This window comes from Eubalaena glacialis, chromosome 15 (genome assembly GCF_028564815.1).
Source record: "Eubalaena glacialis isolate mEubGla1 chromosome 15, mEubGla1.1.hap2.+ XY, whole genome shotgun sequence".
Lineage (NCBI taxonomy): Eukaryota > Metazoa > Chordata > Mammalia > Artiodactyla > Balaenidae > Eubalaena > Eubalaena glacialis.
Window position 1 is genome coordinate 45,132,703 of NC_083730.1, and position 19,721 is coordinate 45,152,423.

The following is a 19,721-nucleotide window of genomic DNA, read 5'->3' on the forward strand; positions in this document are numbered from 1 at the left end:
TGCACATCAGAAAATTAAATGTGAATTGATTAATGGCAAATGCAATTCTTTCTTTTGTCATAGGGACCAGTTTATAGCCATGAGAGAGAAAAAGGAACATGCACAAGCTGTGTTTGATCATCTCATAAATGAGAAAAAAGCCTGTGAAGAGAGAATCTATGAGGAAGAACAGAGATACAGAACACTCTTTACCATGAGGCAAAGAAATCTATCAAATATTAAGGTGAGTATTATTTTTGGACTGTTTTAGAATGAAGGAAATATAGTGATAGTCAAATTAACAGCTAGTTTGAGGCACTCATTTTTCATACTGAAGTAGCAAAGATGTTTAGATTTTTTAAATAAATATGTTAGCATACTAAACATTCAACTTTTCATTTTTTCTTTTATTTCCTATAAGTAATTATATTCATACAGCATATGAATGCTGTATGCATTCTTTTCAGTGCATTTTATGTGCACTCTCATTTTGTCACTGTACTTTTTTTTTTTTTTTGTCACTGTACTTTTATTTCAAAGTCTACTGATGGCAGGTTATTCAGAGCCATTTTTATGTTTTTAACAGGAAATGTGAAAATAGTTAATTTTGTTTCTGAATAAACATAATTTGAATGTTTACCAGCCACTTCTTTTTAAAAAATGAGGATATTTTATACTTGCATATGTTTTAATTGAACAGTAACTAGTCAGAAACAAGGAGATCATATGATAAAATGTGTCTTTTTAGATCTGAAGTTTTATAAAGCTATACATATTAAATTTTTTGATATATGACTAAATGATATACATTTAGCTAAGTGATTCACATCCCATTTTACATTTCATAAGAGTTTTTGTTACATTTAATTGACATAATAAATACCATGGTTTTTAAAAATATATTTATAAATATTACTATTACTTGAGATGCAACAGAAATTACTTCTCAAAAATAAACAACCTCTAGGAATGATGGAAACAGATTAGCAACAAAGTTATAGGAAGTATAAAATTAATTCAAAATACTGCAGAATGTTGTTTTGATATGAAATTAAAAATTCTAAAGAGTATGGCATAGAAAACAAACTTATGGTTACCAAAGGGGAAAGGAGGGGGAGATAAATTAGGAGTTTGAGATTAACATATACACACTACTATATATAAAATAGATAACCAACAAGGACCTACTGTATAGCACAGGGAACTATACTCAGTATTTTGTAATAACCTGTAAGGAAAAAGAATCTGGAAAAAATATATATATATATATATATAGATATATACATATATCTGAATCACTTTGCTATACACCTGAAACTAATACAACATTGTAAATCAACTATACTTCAATAAAAAATTAAAATAAAGTAAAAATAATAAAAAAATAAACAACTCTACTGCGTTTTATTAAAACTATTTCCTGCAAAACTTTAAAAATTATATGTATTATAATATACTTTTATCAGATATTTTTGATCCTGATATTTATATATTCAATTATGATATGTATTCAATAAATTCAATTCCTTTTTTGCCTTTTAACATTTCAAAGACATTGCTAATACACTTTCAAAAAGATTATTTGGAACAAATATATATCGAATAGACATGTATGTGAGTGAATGAACATACCATCTATAATGCTATTGCTGTGATCCCTCCTATAAGAAACTTATTAATAAAAGAACAATACTTTTATTAATAATAGTGCCAAGTAACATTTTTCCCTTTTAAATGTGGCTTTTACATAGAAAAAGGTATGTTGGGTTTTTGTGTTTTTTGTCTTAAAAATATGAAAATAACTGGTGCCATCTAGTGGCAACAAATGTTGCCTCCTCTTGGAGGAGTTCCTGGAGGTTTGATGGACTGGGGAAGCTTAAAGTCAAATGCAGCTCTCAAAACAAGAAGCTTTAAGTTACTTACTGACTTAAGCATCATTTCCCACCTCATATTTTATCACAGCAGTGGAATTATTTGTTTGAATTCTACCACATTTTCCAATTGTACTGGTGCTGAGGACACAGTGGGATTTCAGGAATCATTTACTGAGTGGCATTTCAACACTTTAATGGAACCATAATAATTAGTGAAATGACAAAATATGGTCATCAGGAGAGAGATGAAGGGAAAAAATCCTGTATAACTAGCCTCTCAGTAATTGAGAGCTGTATTTCTTTTCATCCCGAAGCTGTCTCTGCTTTCCCATCCCAAAGTGTACCTACACCCAGCCATTCAAACACATCACATAGTCTCAGGTTTTTTTCTTAGCACCAATCTCTATCTGAACTTGCTTTGTTCATTCGTTTTTACTTCTTTGCTGTCTGACTAATCCTGCTATAATGTATTCTTTATGAGGACAGGAAATTTTCTGCCACATTCCTCTCTGTATCCTAAAAGCTCAGAACTATGCCTGGCACAAGGGAGGGTCTCAATGAAAATTCATTGAATGACTGAATGAATGATTAAATGGATGAATGTATGCTTTTTTGGGTGTAATTTTTCTGTCCACATGCATGATAGTGGCTAAAAGCAGTAGCATTTCAGAGATTCTTTCCATACTGCATCAGACTGATACTTTAGCAAATATTCATACTGTACGCAGAAGCTGAATCTCTCTCTCTCTCTCTCATCCTCTGTCCTTGATAATACATAAGAAATTTGCCATCTATTCTCTTCCGTCTAGGTGAAAATGGTTAAATTGTCTGTTGCTTTCCAACAATTAAGGATTCTGCTAAATATCTCAATAATGCTTTTCAAATAACCTTTTAATTTATATGAAATTGTCTTGGATAGGTCTTTGTTGTGCATTCACCTTATGTGATCAGCAGAGTAGAGATTGAACATGAGAAGTTTAGAGATTGTTATAGCTCATCATTAGTGACACCATCTATGATTATGATCAGTTCTTGATGTGAAAGAGTGGAAAGACAATGAAATTCCTCATGGAAAACCTATTCTCATCCCTGTTTAGGAATTGGATGAGATAAAAAATTGTAAATATGTATATAATGTAAAGCATTCCCAGAAAGAAACAAGCATTATTAGGCATCATTATAAATGTGGTGTTATTAATCTGGGTTGTCCCTGCTGGACAAAAGAATTGATCACAATTATGGATCATCTAAAGAAATTGCTTATTAAAAAACTTTATAAAAGCCACAATGGAATTAATTGAGGATGCTAGAAAACACACCATAGAATTAGAAATACGAACAGCTAATAAAATACTTTAAGAAAAATATACATAAACGTCAGAGAACAGTGTGGTGCTAGAGTTAAATTCAGTCTTTTTCAGTAAGCAATTCCATATGAGATATCTTTAAATGATAGATTTCTTGAATGTCATTCAGTTTTTACTAACTGCCTATAATTTGCAAATGCAAATTGCTTAAGATTAAAATTTCTGTATCGCATGTTCATTAGAGTACTATGGCTCTAGCTACTAATCTCCCTCTTTGCTTCTGGGAAGGTCCAAACAAAACTGGAGTTGAAAGCATTTTAATCTATCATGAGCCATCCTCAGAAGTCCCACTTGCCTTTTCTACATCAGTGCCTTTCTCTAGTGTTCTTTCGGTAGTCTTGCTCTCCTCCCTATAACTGAGGGTATGATATGAGAGGGGTACAGTGAACTACTGATACAGTGAATCTGTGGCAGACACACGCAATTGCCAGATTGAGTTCTAGCAGAGACAGTCTCCCGATACTTTGTATTGTTTATTAGTTTTTATTTTGCTTCATATTTCCCACTCTCAGGAAATACCTCTTCCCTTGTCTATTGCTATTTCAAGTTTGGCTATTGAATCATTTCTTGACTCTTTCATGTGATAAATTCTTAGCTTAATATAGAGGCAGTGATTCACTAATTTATTGGACAGCCAGATACAGACATAGTAAAAATCAGAAACAAATTTAATCTGAGATCATTTTAAAGACTACACAATTTAAAAAATTATTCTCCTATTGGCCACTCATCATTTCTTCATTCACGTGACTAGTTCATGAGTACTACTGCTTTTGGGGCACTTAATATTGGATGACCAAAACCCTAGCCTCAATTTAAAAATGTAATCAGCAGGAAAATGGAAGATGTGAAAAACAGACTTGAATATAGTGACAACATTCAAATTACAAACAATAAATTGTGTTCCTGGCTCACTGACTTGCTATATTAGGTATTATTATAAATAAAAAACATGTATTCTTTGTTCTTAATAGTGGGAAATGAATGCATTTTCATTGGAAACATTTAGAAGACCGACCAATGAATCTCCTAGGCAAGAATAGTTTGCCTTGATGATTTTCTTACCACCAGAAGATTTTCATATAGCATGAAATTTTTAAAACTTAAGAATGTATTTTGCATAATTAATAATTCTTTTAAAAATAATTCTGATAGGATTGAACATCAATTAATCACATGCAGCAACATTCATTGGGTTCATCGTATTGCTTTTTTTTTTTTTTAGAGTTACCACTTTTTTTTTAAATTAATAGCTACTTTATTTATTTATTTATTTATTTATTTATTTATTTAGCTGTGTTGGGTCTTTGTTTCGTGCAAGGGCTTTCTCTAGTTGCGGCAAGCGGGGGCCACTCTTCATCGTGGTGCGGGGACCACACTTCATCGCGGTGCGCGGGCCTCCCACCATCGCGGCCCCTCCCGTTGCGGGGCACAGGCTCCAGACACGCAGGCTCAGCGATTGTGGCTCACGGGCCCAGTTGCTCCGCGGCATGTGGGATCTTCCCAGACCAGGGCTCGAACCCGTGTCCCCTGCATTAGCAGGCAGATTCTCAACCACTGCGCCACCAGGGAAGCCCCTCGTATTGCTTTTTTAAAGCAACTTGTTCAAATCTATTGCTCTTTGAGGAATAAACATTTTGATTTGAGGACTGGTAGCAAAACAGTACTGATTTTGTCTCTGGGACCCTTCAAGTTTTTGCACAAACCCACCCAGTCCTGCAATGATCATAAGAAGTTAGAAATCAAGAGAGGGTAACACTAGAATATAAAGGGAAAATGTAGCATGGGTATGAGTCATTCCCAAATAAAAATTTAATATATTTTGAATGTTTGCTTAGAGCATGATTCATTAAACAAGGAAGAAACTGCCCTTCTTTCTGCATCTCTAACATCATGTTACGTCTTACAGATAGGTTCATGAATTACCGCTAATACTGTGGGTTAAAGCACTGTATATAAAGTTTAAATAGAATTTTTACAGATAGGTTCATGAATTACCGCTAATACTGTGGGTTAAAGCACTGTATATAAAGTTTAAATAGAATTTTTATTGTTTGAACTGGCAGTCAACTACGTTTTCAGCTTTTTTCCCCAACCATCTAGAGGCACCTGTTACAACTACTTGGTGTTATAGTCCATTTCAGTTTTTCTGTATATTTGGTATTTTTTTTCTACATAGTTGTCATAATACTGTATGATCACACTTTGGAATTATGATTTTTCCAAGTAACATTAATTTCCTAGTGGGTCGGCCACTTTTGAAATGCCTTCTCCTACTGCAGTGTAATATCATAAGTATGTGATTTTCTCTTTTGATCAATTAAAGTAATTATGTTTCCAAATATCAAATTTCATTGTTAAGTATACCTTAATTGATAATGCTTTATTAAAATTGTAATGCATTACTAGATTCAATTTCCAATCATTTAATGCTGAACATCTGTTGGTCTACAGTTCTTCTGTTTTGTACTTCATTCAAGATATTGGTATCAGAAATTTCTTGGAGTTCTAAAAATGAAATAATAAGCTTTTTTTTTTTTTTTCTATGCTAAATAGCATGAGGCATTTCAATTCCCTGAAAGTTTGAGAAATTCTCCCATGATACTATCAAGATATGTGAAAAGTCAGAGATTTTACCTTGCTTGCAAGCTAACAAGTTAGCTGCCACCGCTTTACAGGAGCTGACAGGAGACTTGAAATTCCTGGGTGAGAGACAGAGGACTATTACTTAGTACACATGGCTGTGTGAGCTTCATGTTTGTAGGTTCCCCTTGGCTCCAAGTCTCATGGGAGTAACGTGAACGTGGTCCAGGCAGATGCTACATACACAGGGGGTTTTTATCACAGCCAATGAACCTGGAATGTAGAAAACCCCCAATTTTATAAGTGAGCTTCTAGCAAACTTGCCCAGCCTTTGCCCCAGAGGAAGACATTACATTGTCTATGCAATAAAGTTTGAAAAGATAGTTCCGGATAAAAGCTGTCACAGAAGTGTATAAACATCATGGTGAATTGCCTCCCAAAAGATATTATCTGAGCTTGGTTCTTTTCTGAAGAAAAACATTTCAAAATTTATTCTATATCTTCTTTGGTTTTTACATAATTAATATTTTCTAATTTTTGTGTCAGTATTTTAAATTTATTTTTTCTAGAAAAGGTCATTTTAATGAGATTTTCAAATTTATCATTAAGTTGTATGAAATAGCAATAGTTTTATCTTTTCTGCTTCTGTAGTTATAGTTTTCTCATGTATTAGCCTCTTATTTTTCCTTTTCCTTGATTAGTCTTAATTTTTTGCCTTCTGGTTGTTTTTTCCACAAACTCCAAATTTTCATTTACTTATAAAGATAAATTATTTTTGTTTTTAATTCATTAATTTCAGCTTTTTTCTTTATCATTCCATTTGATTGATTTTCATAATTTTATTTTCTATTTCTGTTTTTTTTTTAGCAACTTGAGTTGAATATACTTTTGTTTTTCACTCGTAATATTCATGTATTCTCTGAGTGCAATTTTAATATGTAGCATTCTCATTTAATGTTTTTACTTGCACATTGACTTAGTCACAAATTAGGGAATTTAACTTCCTTGAGACTTTCTGAGGGGGAAAAAAGGGCAATAAATAAATTAATAAATTAAATAATTATTTATAAGATTTTTTTATTTCCACAGGTTGGGAGCAGAGGGTAGTGGGTATTGTTTAAATTTATGTTAAGGAGTGATGCCAGCAAGATAGTGTAATAGGAATTTTCTACTGTCTTTCCCCAAAGAAACCAATTTCGACAGTCACTAATGGGCAAGGGTACCTTTGTAGAAGTCCAGAGTCCAGGGGAGCATTTCTGGCACAGCACTGAGCAAAAAAATCTGAGATAGGGTGAATTGGACAGGGTAAAGGAAGAGTTTCATTTTGCCTACATCACCTCTCCCCCAAGGTGGCATAGCTCAGTGCCGAAGGAGACCCCTTCGGTCTGCAACTTCTGAGATTGCTCTCACTGGGGGAAAGTGAGGGCATATTAGTGAGTGCTTAGCTTCCCCAATGTGCTTAACTTCTTGGCTGTAGGATGCAGCCAAGAGGCCCACTTCTTTCTCACCACATCCAGAATACTGATGTGAGCAGCATGACTGAGGGGCAGGGAGAGACAGGTACACAATAGGCAGTGCTTGTAACACATCGCAGGGACGTGTATCCAACTATATAGATTCCATCATGGATCCTGCCCATTAGACCTGGAGATGCTTTACCAGTGGACACTTCCTACTGGTCCATGGGCATCCCTAATTCTCTGAGCACCTCACTCACAGACACTTCCCCCATGGGCAGTGAATGTGAACCTTTGCAGATAGCTATTGAGCATGCACAGAACGCCAGCCCAACTCTGTGGGATTGAGAGAAAGCACACAAACTTGAGTATTTAGCATTGCCCTAGGAAAAGCAAATAGGAAGCTGTCAGCACTCAGCTGGCTTTGCAGACTTAAAAGAAGGCATACAATCTTAAGAATTCCAGTACTCCCTGCATACACATGAAGTGGGCTCAGGGCTGAGCATGCAAACAGGAGACCCCAGTCCATGCCTTTCAGATGCACTCAAAGAAAATAAAAGAATTCCACCCCAAGAGGAAATAAGAAGTGTGGAGCAGATATATCCATAGATAAGGTCTGAGAAAGTCACAGCATCCTTCGCTGGGCTAACAAATGAAGTTATCTCTCTCCCTAAGCAAGTCAGTAAAGACTAGAAGAGGTGACTATTTTTTCAAACGTAAATAGAACAACAGAAGCTTTCAAGGAACGTAAAAAATTAAGGAAACATGACACTAGTAAAGGGACACAATAATTTTCCAGTAACCTACCCCAAAGAAATGGAGATTTACAATTTGCCTGATACAGAATTTAATACAGTTGTTTTGAGGAGGTTCAGTGAGCTACAAGAAAGCACAGAAGGACAGTCGAATAAAATCAGGCAAATAATACACAAATGAAACAAGAAGTTTAACAGAGAGATAGCAATTGTAAAAAACAAAGACAGGTAATCTGAAACTGAAGAATACAATGAGTGAAATGAAAAAAAAACAACAGAGAGCATCAACATCAGACTTGATTAAGCAAAAGAAAGAATCTGTGAAGTAGAAGACAGGTCATTTGAAATTATTCAGTCAGAGAAGAACAAAGAAAAAGAATGACGGAGAATAAAGAAAGCTTATGTGAAATATGAGGTACCATCAAGAGAAACAATCTATGCATTATTGGAGTCCGGCAGGAAAGGGAGAAAGGGGCAGAAAGTTTATTAAAAGAAAGGATAAAGAACAAGACCCAATTATATGCTGCCTGCAAGAGATTCATTTCACATTTGAACACACAGACTGAACGGGAAGAGAATTTAAAAAAATATATTCCATGCAAATGTAAACCAAAGAGAGAGCAGGGGTAGCTCTACTTATATAAGACCAAGTAGACTTTAAATAAAAACTGTAACAAGAATTTTACTTACCTGTAAACAGGTCATTACATAATAATAAAGGGGGCAATTCATCGAAAGGATATAACAATTATAAATATATATATGCATCTAATATCAAAGCACCTAAATATATTGAGCAAATATACTAACAGACATAAAGGGAGAAATAGACAACAATACAATGATAGTAGGGGACTTTAATACCTCACTTTCAACAATGGATAAATTATTTAGACAGAAAATCAATAATGAAACATTAGACTTGAACTACACGTTAGGCCAAAACAGACATGTGTAGAACATTACATCAAACAACAACAGATGACACAGTCTTCTTAAGCAAACACAGCACATGCTCTGGAGTAGATCATAAATTAGGTCATAAAACAAGTCATAACAAATTTTAAAAGGCTGAAATTATACCGAGTATCTTTTCCAAACAGTTGTATGAAGCTGGAAATTAACAAGAGGAAACTAGAAAATTCACAAATATGTAGAACTTAACATACTCCAAACCAAAGTCAAAGAATAAATCAAATGGGAAATAAAAAATATCTTGAAACAAAAATGGAAACATAATATACCAAATTTATGGGATGCAGCAAAAGCAGTTTTAAGAGGGAAGTTTATAGTAATAAATGTCTACAAGGTAAAAGAAAGATCTTTCAACCAGCCTAACGTCATACTTCAAGGAACCAGAAAAAGAAGAACAAACTGAACCCAAAATTAGCAGAAGGAAGAAAATAACAGACATAATAGCAGAAGTAAATGAAATAGAGGCTGGAAAACAATAGAAAACATCAATGACACTAAAAACTGTTTTTTTTGAAAAGATAAACAAGAGTTTAGTTAGACTAAGAAAAAATAAATAAAAAATAAAAGGAACCATTACAACTGATACCACAGAAATACAAAGAGTTATAAGAGATTACTATGAAATACTATGTGTCAACAAATTGGATAACCTAGAAGAATGAATACATTTCTAGAAATATATAACCTACCAAGACTGAATTGTGAAGAAATAGGAAATCTGAGCAGATGAGTTACTAGTAAGGAGATTGAATTAATAATCAAAACCTCCCCAACAAAGAAAACCCCAGGACCTTACTGGTGAGTCCTACCAAACATTTTAGAATTAATACCAATGCTTCTCAAACTTTTCCAAAAATATTGAAGAAGAGGGAACACTTCCAAACTCATTTTATGAAGCCAGCATTACCCTGATACCAAAGCCAGACAAGGACACTACAAGAAAAAAACCTACAGGCCAATATCCTTAGTAAACATATGTGCAAAAATCCTCAACAGAATGCTAGCAAACCCAATTTAACAGCACATTTAAAGGACCAAACACATAACCAAGTTGTATTTATCCCTGGGATGCAAGGCTAGTTCAACATACACAAATCAATAAATGAATAAATGCAATACAACACATTAACAGAATGAAGGGTAAATATTATATAATAATCTCAACAGATGTAGAAAAAGCATTTGACAAAATTCAACATCCATTCATAATTTAAAAAAAACAGGGGGGCTTCCCTGCTGGCGCAGTGGTTGAGAATCTGCCTGCCAATGCAGGGGACACGGGTTTGAGCCCTGGTCTGGGAAGATCCCACATGCCGTGGAGCAACTAGGCCCGTGATCCACAATTACTGAGCCTGCGCGTCTGGAGCCTGTGCTCCGCAAGAAGAGAGGCCGCGATAGTGAGAGGCCCGCGCACCGCGATGAAGAGTGGCCCCCGCTTGCCACAACTAGAGAAAGCCCTAGCACAGAAATGAAGACCCAACACAGCCATAAATAAATAAATAAACGAATACTTTAAAAAAAAAATAATGACTTCCTTCTAAAAAAAAACACAGGTGTAGAAGGACTGTACCTCAACATAGTAAGGGCTGACAAGCCCACAGCTAACATCATTCTTCATCATAGAAAGCTTTCAGCTTTTCCTCTAAGGTCAAGAAGAAGGCAAGGATGTTCACATCACTTCTGTTCAACACAGTACTGAAAGTCCTAGCCAGAGCAATTAGGAAGGGAGAAGAAAAATCATCCAAACAGGAAAGGAAGAAATAAAATAGTCTCTGATAGCCACATAGAAAAGAATGAAACTGGACCCCTATTTTACACCACTCAAAAAAATTAACTTGAAATGAATTAAAGTCCTAAATATGAGACTTGAAGCTATAAAACTCCTGGAAAATAAACATAGGAAAAAAATCTCCTTGACACTGGTCTTGGGAACAATTTTTTTGTGTATAATACCATAAGCATATGAAACAAATGCAAAAATTAAAAAGTAGGACTACATGAAACTAAAAAGCTTCTGCACAGCTAAAGAAATAATCAATACATTGAAAAGGCAGCCTACCAAATGGGAGAAAATATTTGGAAACCATATATCTGATAAGGGGTTAATAGCCAAAATATAAGTAACTCATACAACTCAGTAGCAAAATAACAGAAATAATCCAGTTAACAATGGGTGGGGGCTGAGGCAAGATTAAAGGGACCAGAGAAACTCATCAACATGAGGAGATCAACCACCTGAGAGGAGATTGAAGGAGTGCAGGCCCTGCCCACACCCTAATCTTGTCAGAGAACCCACCCTTGAGCGATTGTTAGAAAACCCTCATCAGATCCTCTGGGGGTGGGACACACAGTTTTTCGAGACAGGAGCCCACTGTGTTCCCCTTTGCCTGGCACAGTAATAAAGCTGTCCTTTTCTACTTCACACCCCCTCAAAATGGTGAAGGACCTGAAAAGACATTTTTCCAAAGAAGACATACAAATGGCCAATAGATAAATGAAAAGGTAAAAGTATTCAACATCACTAATCAGGGCAATGCAAATCAAAACCACACTGGGATATCAGCTCACATTTGTCAGAATGGCTTTTATCAAAAATGCAAGAGATAAGTTTTGGCCAGGTTGTAGAAAAAAGGGAACCTTTGTACACTGTTGGTGGGAGTCTAAATTGGCATAGCCATTATTGGAAACAGCATGGAGATTCCTCAGAAAGTTAAAAGTAGAAATATACAGAAATCCCACTTCTCTGTATATATTAGAAGGAAACAAAATTAGTATTTTGAAGAGATATCTGCACTCCCATGTTCATGGTAGCATTATTATTTCCTCAGCAGTAGCCAAGTTGACACAAGTAGCCTAAGTGTCTGTTAATGGATGAATGGATAAAGAAAGTGTGAGAAGTAAATGAGAAAGAAGGAAATCCTGCCATTTGCAACAAGGTGGATAAGCTTAGAGGACACTCTGCTAAGTGAAATAAGCCAGACAGAGAAAGATAAATACTGTATGATCTTACTATTTGTGGGATATTAAAAAATAGAAAAGTTGAACTCATAGGAACAGCATACAGTAGAATGATGGTTAGCAGAGGTAAGGGGGTGGGTGAAATGGGGGAGATGCTGGTCAAAGGATACAAGCCTTCAGGTATAAGATCAATAAGTTCTGAGGATCTAATGTATAGAATGGTGACTATAATTAACACTCTACTGTATACTTGGAATTTATTGAGACAATAGATCTTAAGAATTCTTATCACACACACACACAAAAAGATAGCTACGAGTTGATTGATGTGTTAGTTAACCTGATTGTAGTAATCGTTTCACAATATACATATATCAAATCATAACACTGTACATTTTAAGTGTATATGATTTTATCAATTATACTTCAGTAAAGCAAGAGAAAAATAAATTTCTGTTAAATAGTTTTTGTTTAATTTGTACGGGGTTATCAAATATGATCAATGCAGCTTTTGCTCCATAGATAATGTGTGAGCAAATAAATTAATGAAATGTTTAGTTCAACCTAATTATACTTTTCATGACGTAAAAGTTCCTATACTTCAGTCTACTTGAATGTTGCAGTCTATTGGTAGTATGCTGAAATTTTCTACATGAATTAATTTGTGGGTTTTACTTTATATATTTGTATATACAGCAGGTCAAAGGATACAAGCCTTCAGTTATAAGATCAATAAGTTCTGAGGATCTAATGTATAGAATAGCTGTTAAATGATCAGTTTGGTCATAATTTTTTTTAATATAATCACAATTCTCTCCTATGTATTGTTCTAAAGTTAATATTATCAATCCCTGCTCTTTTTGTTAGACTAATCTAATTTTGCGTTTTATTATCAACTATTGTGGCTTATTTTTTAGATGTGCATTTGTAACCTTTATAGAGCAATATTTAGGATGATTTTGCTTTTTCAATCTATTCAGATTTAGTAATTTAATTAATTTATATGATAGTTTTATTGATTCTTCTATCATCTTGCTTAATGCTTTCCATGTTGACACTACCTTTCTACTTTTGTCATTATTACTTTTTCGGTATATTGATGGTTGTGGTTTGATTTTATTGCTTTTAATAATGTAATGTGGAGACATTCTACTTTTAATTATATTACTGTTTCAAATTTCCATCTAAATGCGTTCTAATATGACTAATGCAGGTAAACAATGAGAGATAAAGCTGAGAATGTAGGTGTGGGATATATCACGAAGACCCAGTTGAAAAGTTTACACTGAATTTGTAAAGTAGTGAGAGACGTGAAGAATTTTCGTGGAGTGCAGTGTGCTCAGAGATAGGCTGTAGCAAGACCAATTCGATAGCATTTTGTGGGATGACATGACATGAAATGAAATGAAAGCAAAAGTTGCAGATATTAGTTACCAAAAAAGTGCGTTTGTCATCAGAGGGAAGTGATGAGACACTGATAGAACCGGAAGACTGATGTCAAAATGGGTGTGATATGCAAATAAAAGAACCAGAATTTATAGGAGGTGGTATGATATTGGTTGACTTGAAAAAAATATGGTAACATTTATGGTAAAAAGAACTTTTGATGATTGGCTTGCTGAGAAGATGATCTGTTTTGGACAAGTAGAGACTATGTAAGTGGAAACTGGGGAAGGAGTTGAAATGGAGAAGATTGGTGAGTCAGCTCCCATGTTGATGGTTAAAGACATGGGAGCTTATGAAAACTTTGAAGAGAAGTGTTAGAGAGTATCTGAAGATAGAACCTGGGTGAGCAGGTTGTTTCCTTCTTTCTCATTGCTGTCTGCGGCTCTGCAGGCCAACTAGAGCCCACTCCTCAGAAGTTTGTATCCCGTGCTCACAGAGCCTGTCTTCCAGCCCAAAGACACTAGCCTCAGTCAAGAGGTCTGAATTTCATCTCCACAGGGATCAACAGTGCCAAACATTGCCAAAGTGTTGAGTCACATGTTCTTAATTTGGCCATTAGGAGAGCATCAGTGGTAGAAAGAGTGGTATCAGTAGATTGATAAGGCCAGAAGATTAAATATAAAGGTGAAAGTAGCCAGAATACTGAAAGAAATTAGAGAAATCAGCTTTAGAATACTCTTTCAAGAGCTTTGGTAATAAAGGAACTTATGTATTTCCATTTATTTGTTGGCAAATTTCAGATCCCAGGTAAGTTTTCCAGCAAAAGGGAAAGAGACAAGATTGAGGGAGAGATTGCATTATATGTCATATAATGCATTTTTGCTTAAATATTTGGTTCCCATTCCAATTTGTGATGCATTTGAGGAAGAGAATGATGCCTCACTCATGTGAGTACTTCCAGAGTCCATCACAATGTCTAGGACAGAATAAGAATTCAGTATTTGCTGAATTGAAGTCCAAATGAAGTGATGTGACTCCTAAAAGAATCAGTGAAAGAGTGAGATTCGTATTTCAATTTACTTTGGCAAGAACAAAGGATATTGCTATTCATTCATTCATTCATCCATCCATTTATTTGTTCATTTTGAATTCATGTATTGAGAGTCAGAATTTGGGTGAGATTCTGAACATGGTAAATATAAAGTAACACCTGCTCTCCTTTAGCTTCACTGAGCAGTGGTGAAGAAACAGGTACAAGTAAGTTAAAATAAGGTGCAACAACTGCTTTTCTTGAATTAAGCACAGAATTCTCTGGAACCCACAAAGAAGACCTTGAAGGAAATCTGAGAAAGCTTGCTATGATAATAGCAGAACTAAGTCTTGGAGGGTGGGAGCAAGTTAACCAAGGAAAGAATACTTGAAGTAGTGAAAGCAATAGGAGGAAAGGCATATCGGTGTCAAAAATGAGCAGACATTTAGGGAATTTGAGGTAGTGTATTATGTTTGGTAAATAATTGATCAAAGAGTAACAAAGCTACCACAGCACCTGAGGAAAATCCCACTAAAATTAGCAGAGATTTCCACTGGTCTGTTGTGGCACATCATTATGGGGCTAATGGGCCACGGGTGGATTGAGACATTGATTCCCGTCAGCAGTTAGAGTTGGGAAGGGTCTGAGGTGGCTGAGACTGGGCTCTGAAGACTCTGTCATCAAAGAGCCTTGTCCCTTTACCCCAGTGTGCTGAGGTGAATATTGCTTTTTCTTTGTATTCCATGACATATATCAATGGTTGGCAATCATTGATCACATGTAATCAGTTGGAGAGGGATGAAGGATTTGGATACAGTGGTACCAACTAAGAATTCATTGGTGAAGTGATATGGTTCTAGCAAGATGAAAAGGTGAATTTCATATTTTTTTTTAGGTTAATATAGACAGAACTTGATGGTTATTTGGCCAGATAGTGAGAAAAATTGTCCAAATATATATCAAGTTTTTGACTGACAACAGAATGGTTAGTGGTACCAACATCTTTAAAAAAAAAAATGTAGAGTATGGACTGAAGAATAGGTTTGAAACTAGATTCAATCAAATTTGAGATACATTTAGAGGAGCTACTTGGAGTCCAGTGCACAAGTGCATGTAAGAATCTGGAACCGAGGGAACAAGAGTTTCATTGGCGATATTATTGTGAAAACTATAAGCATGTATATTGCATCAGAAACTTCAGGAAATCTTTAATAATACAGGGAAGATTGAGAGGAAAATGAATCTTGAATCTTAGGTTGGGTGATTATGGATATGGAAAAGGTAGCAAGAATAGAGGAAGCAAAAGGCTCAGAGATTGTAGTCAGAAAAGAAAGTATCAGAGTTTAAAACTCCAGCCATGGTACCATTCTACATGATGCAAAGTCAGAAGGGTGTCCATGGGTATGAATTGTTAATGGGACATGGAATTGAAGTTAACTAGATTTGAGTAAGTCCATAAACTCTAAGATTAAAATGTTGGATAGGTCATCCAGATAGATATCAATGTAAAACAGAGTGATGGGAGAACAAGGGATAGACAGAAGAGAAGTTTGAGTCCCATGGGCCGGAGTCTTCTCTTAGTGTGGGAAAATGACCAGCAAATCATTAAATGACAGTGAAATAGGGTTAGAGAAGGTAGAGGATTATATTCTTTACTCAATATAAAATTGAAAACAAGGAGTATTTTTACATAAGTATGGAGGAATAATGGTGTGGAAGTAATAATGGAGAGCTAGAATTATTCTAACTGTAACTAGACCCTCTAGTATGTGAGGCCTTGAGAAATTAACATTCTTTCATTCAGACCCAGATTTAGTTAATGTGAACACTTGTGTCCAGAATTGTGTAATGAGAATGAAATGTGATAGGAACTTGTGTGGCAATGAATAGTACTTCCAAAGTTCACATTGGAAACGTTTAGACTGGAATAATGGTTTAGTTCTGTAGTCGGTAAATATTGAGTTCCTACTACATAAAATACACTATTCTAGAGTCTGAGGATTATTCAAATAAAGCACAGATCTTAACTCTGAGAAGCATACCAGCCTCATAAAGGAGAGAGGATCACGGCAGCATTTTAATAGGTTTTGTTAACCAGAGACAGAATCAAAGGAAGAGTCTTAATATACAACTTCTAAATATTGGCAACTTTCCTCTACTTATCAAAAAATGTTTCAAAAACAGAAAATGAATTACTGAGAACACCAAGACTTTATATGGTTTCGCTTCACCTATACCATTAATAAAGGCATCAACAAAATTACATTGTATTTTATGTTATTATAAATACATACTTATATATCAGAATCTGTAATCAAAAATTTTAAAAAGATATCACTTATAAAATAGCTAAGCAGTGCTGAATAGCATAACACGTTATTACTTTTATTTTGGTTATACATATAATTAAAAGAACCTCCAATTGTCCTGTCCATCTTCTTTTAAATTTTATGGATTTTATTTGAGTTGTTACCTTCAGGAAGTTCACCTCATCCTGCTTTCAGAAAAAAAAATGAATTTAATGTTGCATAAATGAGATATCTACAGTATTATAATGGTCATAAGCATAGATCTTATCCTAAAGTGCTCCAGCACAGCCAGGAAACTGTTTTCATTTACTAAGAGTTGTTTCTGTTTCTCTAAGCTTTTCAGGAGAGGTAGAGATGGAAAGATAGATGAGAGAGAAAGAGAGAGACAGAGACAGAGACAGAGAGAGAGGGAGGGAGACTAGCTATCACTTTGTAGTGAGTTTTCAGTGGCTTTTCTTAGTATCAACACCATGAACTCCCTTTTATACTTAGGATTTTTTAATCTGGCCCTGATGCTCTGACAGATATCACAGATGTGACTTGTACAATGTCCTGTGGGGAGCATTGTTAACATTACCCAAATAGCCCTCCTACTGTCTGATTTATTTGCTTATAGAGAACATGTATACCTGGCCTCCTGAGGGAGCTGCATGTCTCAAATTTGGGTGCCATGATAATAATAACAGTTTCAGAGAAAATGAAATAGGCTATAAAGAGAGAGGAAATGGAATATATAAACTATTGTACAGTGTCATGTTCATTTTCAGTACTATATAAAATAATGAAAATGTTTTTCAATAACCTTTGTCAATTTTTATAAAGTGAAACACACTTTGTGCAAAAAGACAATGAATGAACAAAACAAAAAATCAGTAAAAATATTTTTAGCTTTTGACTCAAATTTCTACATTGTTTTCCATAAGTCTAGACTAGAGTTGAATTCTGAAAAAGAATAACTTTGTTATAAAGGATGTTAACTTCTACCTTTGGCAACTCTAAATTGCTCTTTCAGGGTTCAAGTACAAGGATTATCTCATTGATAAAGAATCCAGTGTGGTAGGCAGAAAAGGTTTTTGTTTTGTTTTTTTAATCGGAGTATAATTGCTTTACAGTGTTTTGTTAGTTTCTGCCACACAGCGAAGTGAATCAGCCGTTCGCATACACACATCCGCTCCCTCTTGGACCTCCCCCCACCACAATCCCACCCAACTAGGCCATCACAGAGCATGGAGCTGAGCTCCTGTGCTGTACAATAGGTTCCCACTAACTATGTATCTTCCATGTGGTAGTGTGTTTATGTCAAACCTAATCTCCCAATTCATCCCACCCTCTCCTTCCCCCGTTGTGTCCACAGGTCCGTTCTCTATGTCTGCCTTTCTATTCCTGCCCTGCAAATAGGTTCATCTGTACCATTTTTCTAGATTCCACATATATGTGTTAATATACGATATTTGTGTTTCTCCTTCTGACTTCCTTCACTCTGTATGACAGACTCTAGATCCATCCACATCTCTACAAATGAGCCAATTTCATTTCTTTTTATGGCTGAGTAATATTCCATTATATATATGTACCACATCTTCTTTATCCATTCATCTGTCGATGGACATTAAGGTTGTTTCCATGTCCTTGCAATGAACACTGGGGTAAAAAGTGCTGCAGTGAACACTGGGGTACATGTGTCTTTTTGAATTACGGTTTTCTCAGGGTATATGCCCAGTAGTGGGACTGCTGGGTCATAAGGTAGTTCGATTTTTAGTTTTTTAAGGAACCTCCATACTGTTCTCCATAGTGGTTGTATCAATTTACATTCCCACCAACAGTGCAAGAGGGTTCCCTTTTCTCTGCACCGTCTCCAGCATTTGTTGCTTGTAGATTTTCTCATGATGGCCTTTCTGACTGGTGTGAGGTGATACCTCATTGTAGTTTTGATTTGCATTTCTCTAATAATAGTGCTGTTGAGCATCTTTTTATGTGTCTCTTGGCCATCTGTATGTCTTCTTTGCTGAAATGTCTACTTAAGTCTTCTGCCCATTTTTTGATTGGGTTGCTTGTTTTTTTGATATTGAGCTGCATGAGCTGTTTGTATATTTTGGAGATTAATCATTTCTCAGTTGCTTCATTTGAAAATATTTTCTCCCATTCTGTGGGTTGTCTTTTCATCTTGTTTATGGTTTCCTTTGCTGTGCAAAAGCTTTGAAGTTTAAGTCCCATTCACTTATTTTTTTTTTATTTTCATTACTCTAGGTGGTGGGTCATAAAAGATCTTACTGTCATTTATGTCAAAGAGTGTTTTTCCTATGTTTTCCTCTAAGAGCTTTATAGTGTCTGGTCTTACATTTAGGTCCTTAATCCATTTTGAGTTTTTTTTGTGTATGGTGTTAGGAAGTGTTCTAATTTCATTCTTTTACATGTAGCTGTCCAGTTTTCCCAGCACTGCTTTTTGAAGAGGCTGTCTTTTCTGCATTCTATATTCTTGCCTCCTTTGTCCTAGATTAGTTGACCATAGGTGCATGGGTTTATCTCTGGGCTTTCTATCCTGTACAATTGATCTATATTTCTGTTTTTGTGCCAGTACCATACTGTCTTGATTACTGTATGTAGCTTTGTAGTATAGTCTGAAGTTGGGGAGCCTGATTCCTCCAGCTCCGTTTTTCTTTCTCAAGATTGCTTTGGCTATTCGGGGTCTTTTGTGTTTCCATATAAATTGTAAAATTTTTTGTTCGTATTCTGTGAAAAATGCCATTGGTAATTTGATAGGGATTGCATTGAACCTGTAGATTGCTTTGGGTTGTATAGTCACTGTTTGCAGATGACATGATACTATACATAGAAAACCTTAAAAATGCCACCAGAAAACTACTAGAACTAACCAATGAATTTGGTAAGGTTGCAGGATACAAAATTAATGCACAGAAATCTCTTGCATTCCTATGCACTTACAACAAAAGATCAGAAAGAGAAATTAAAGAAGCAATCTCATTTAACATCGCAGCAAAAACAATAAAATACCTAGGAATAAACCTACCTAAGGAGGCTAAAGACCTG

At 35.2% G+C, this 19,721-nt stretch overlaps 1 protein-coding gene across 1 annotated transcript in view; it reads left to right on the forward strand.

The window, feature by feature from the left end:
- The window catches only part of CCDC178 (coiled-coil domain containing 178), a 388,650-nt gene that overhangs the window by 148,707 nt on the left and 220,222 nt on the right, over positions 1 to 19,721 (forward strand). Inside the window, exon 17 of the mRNA XM_061169232.1 lies at positions 64 to 223. Within this exon, the coding sequence (XP_061025215.1) occupies positions 64 to 223 (160 nt within the window). The remainder of the gene's footprint in view (positions 1 to 63; positions 224 to 19,721) is intronic.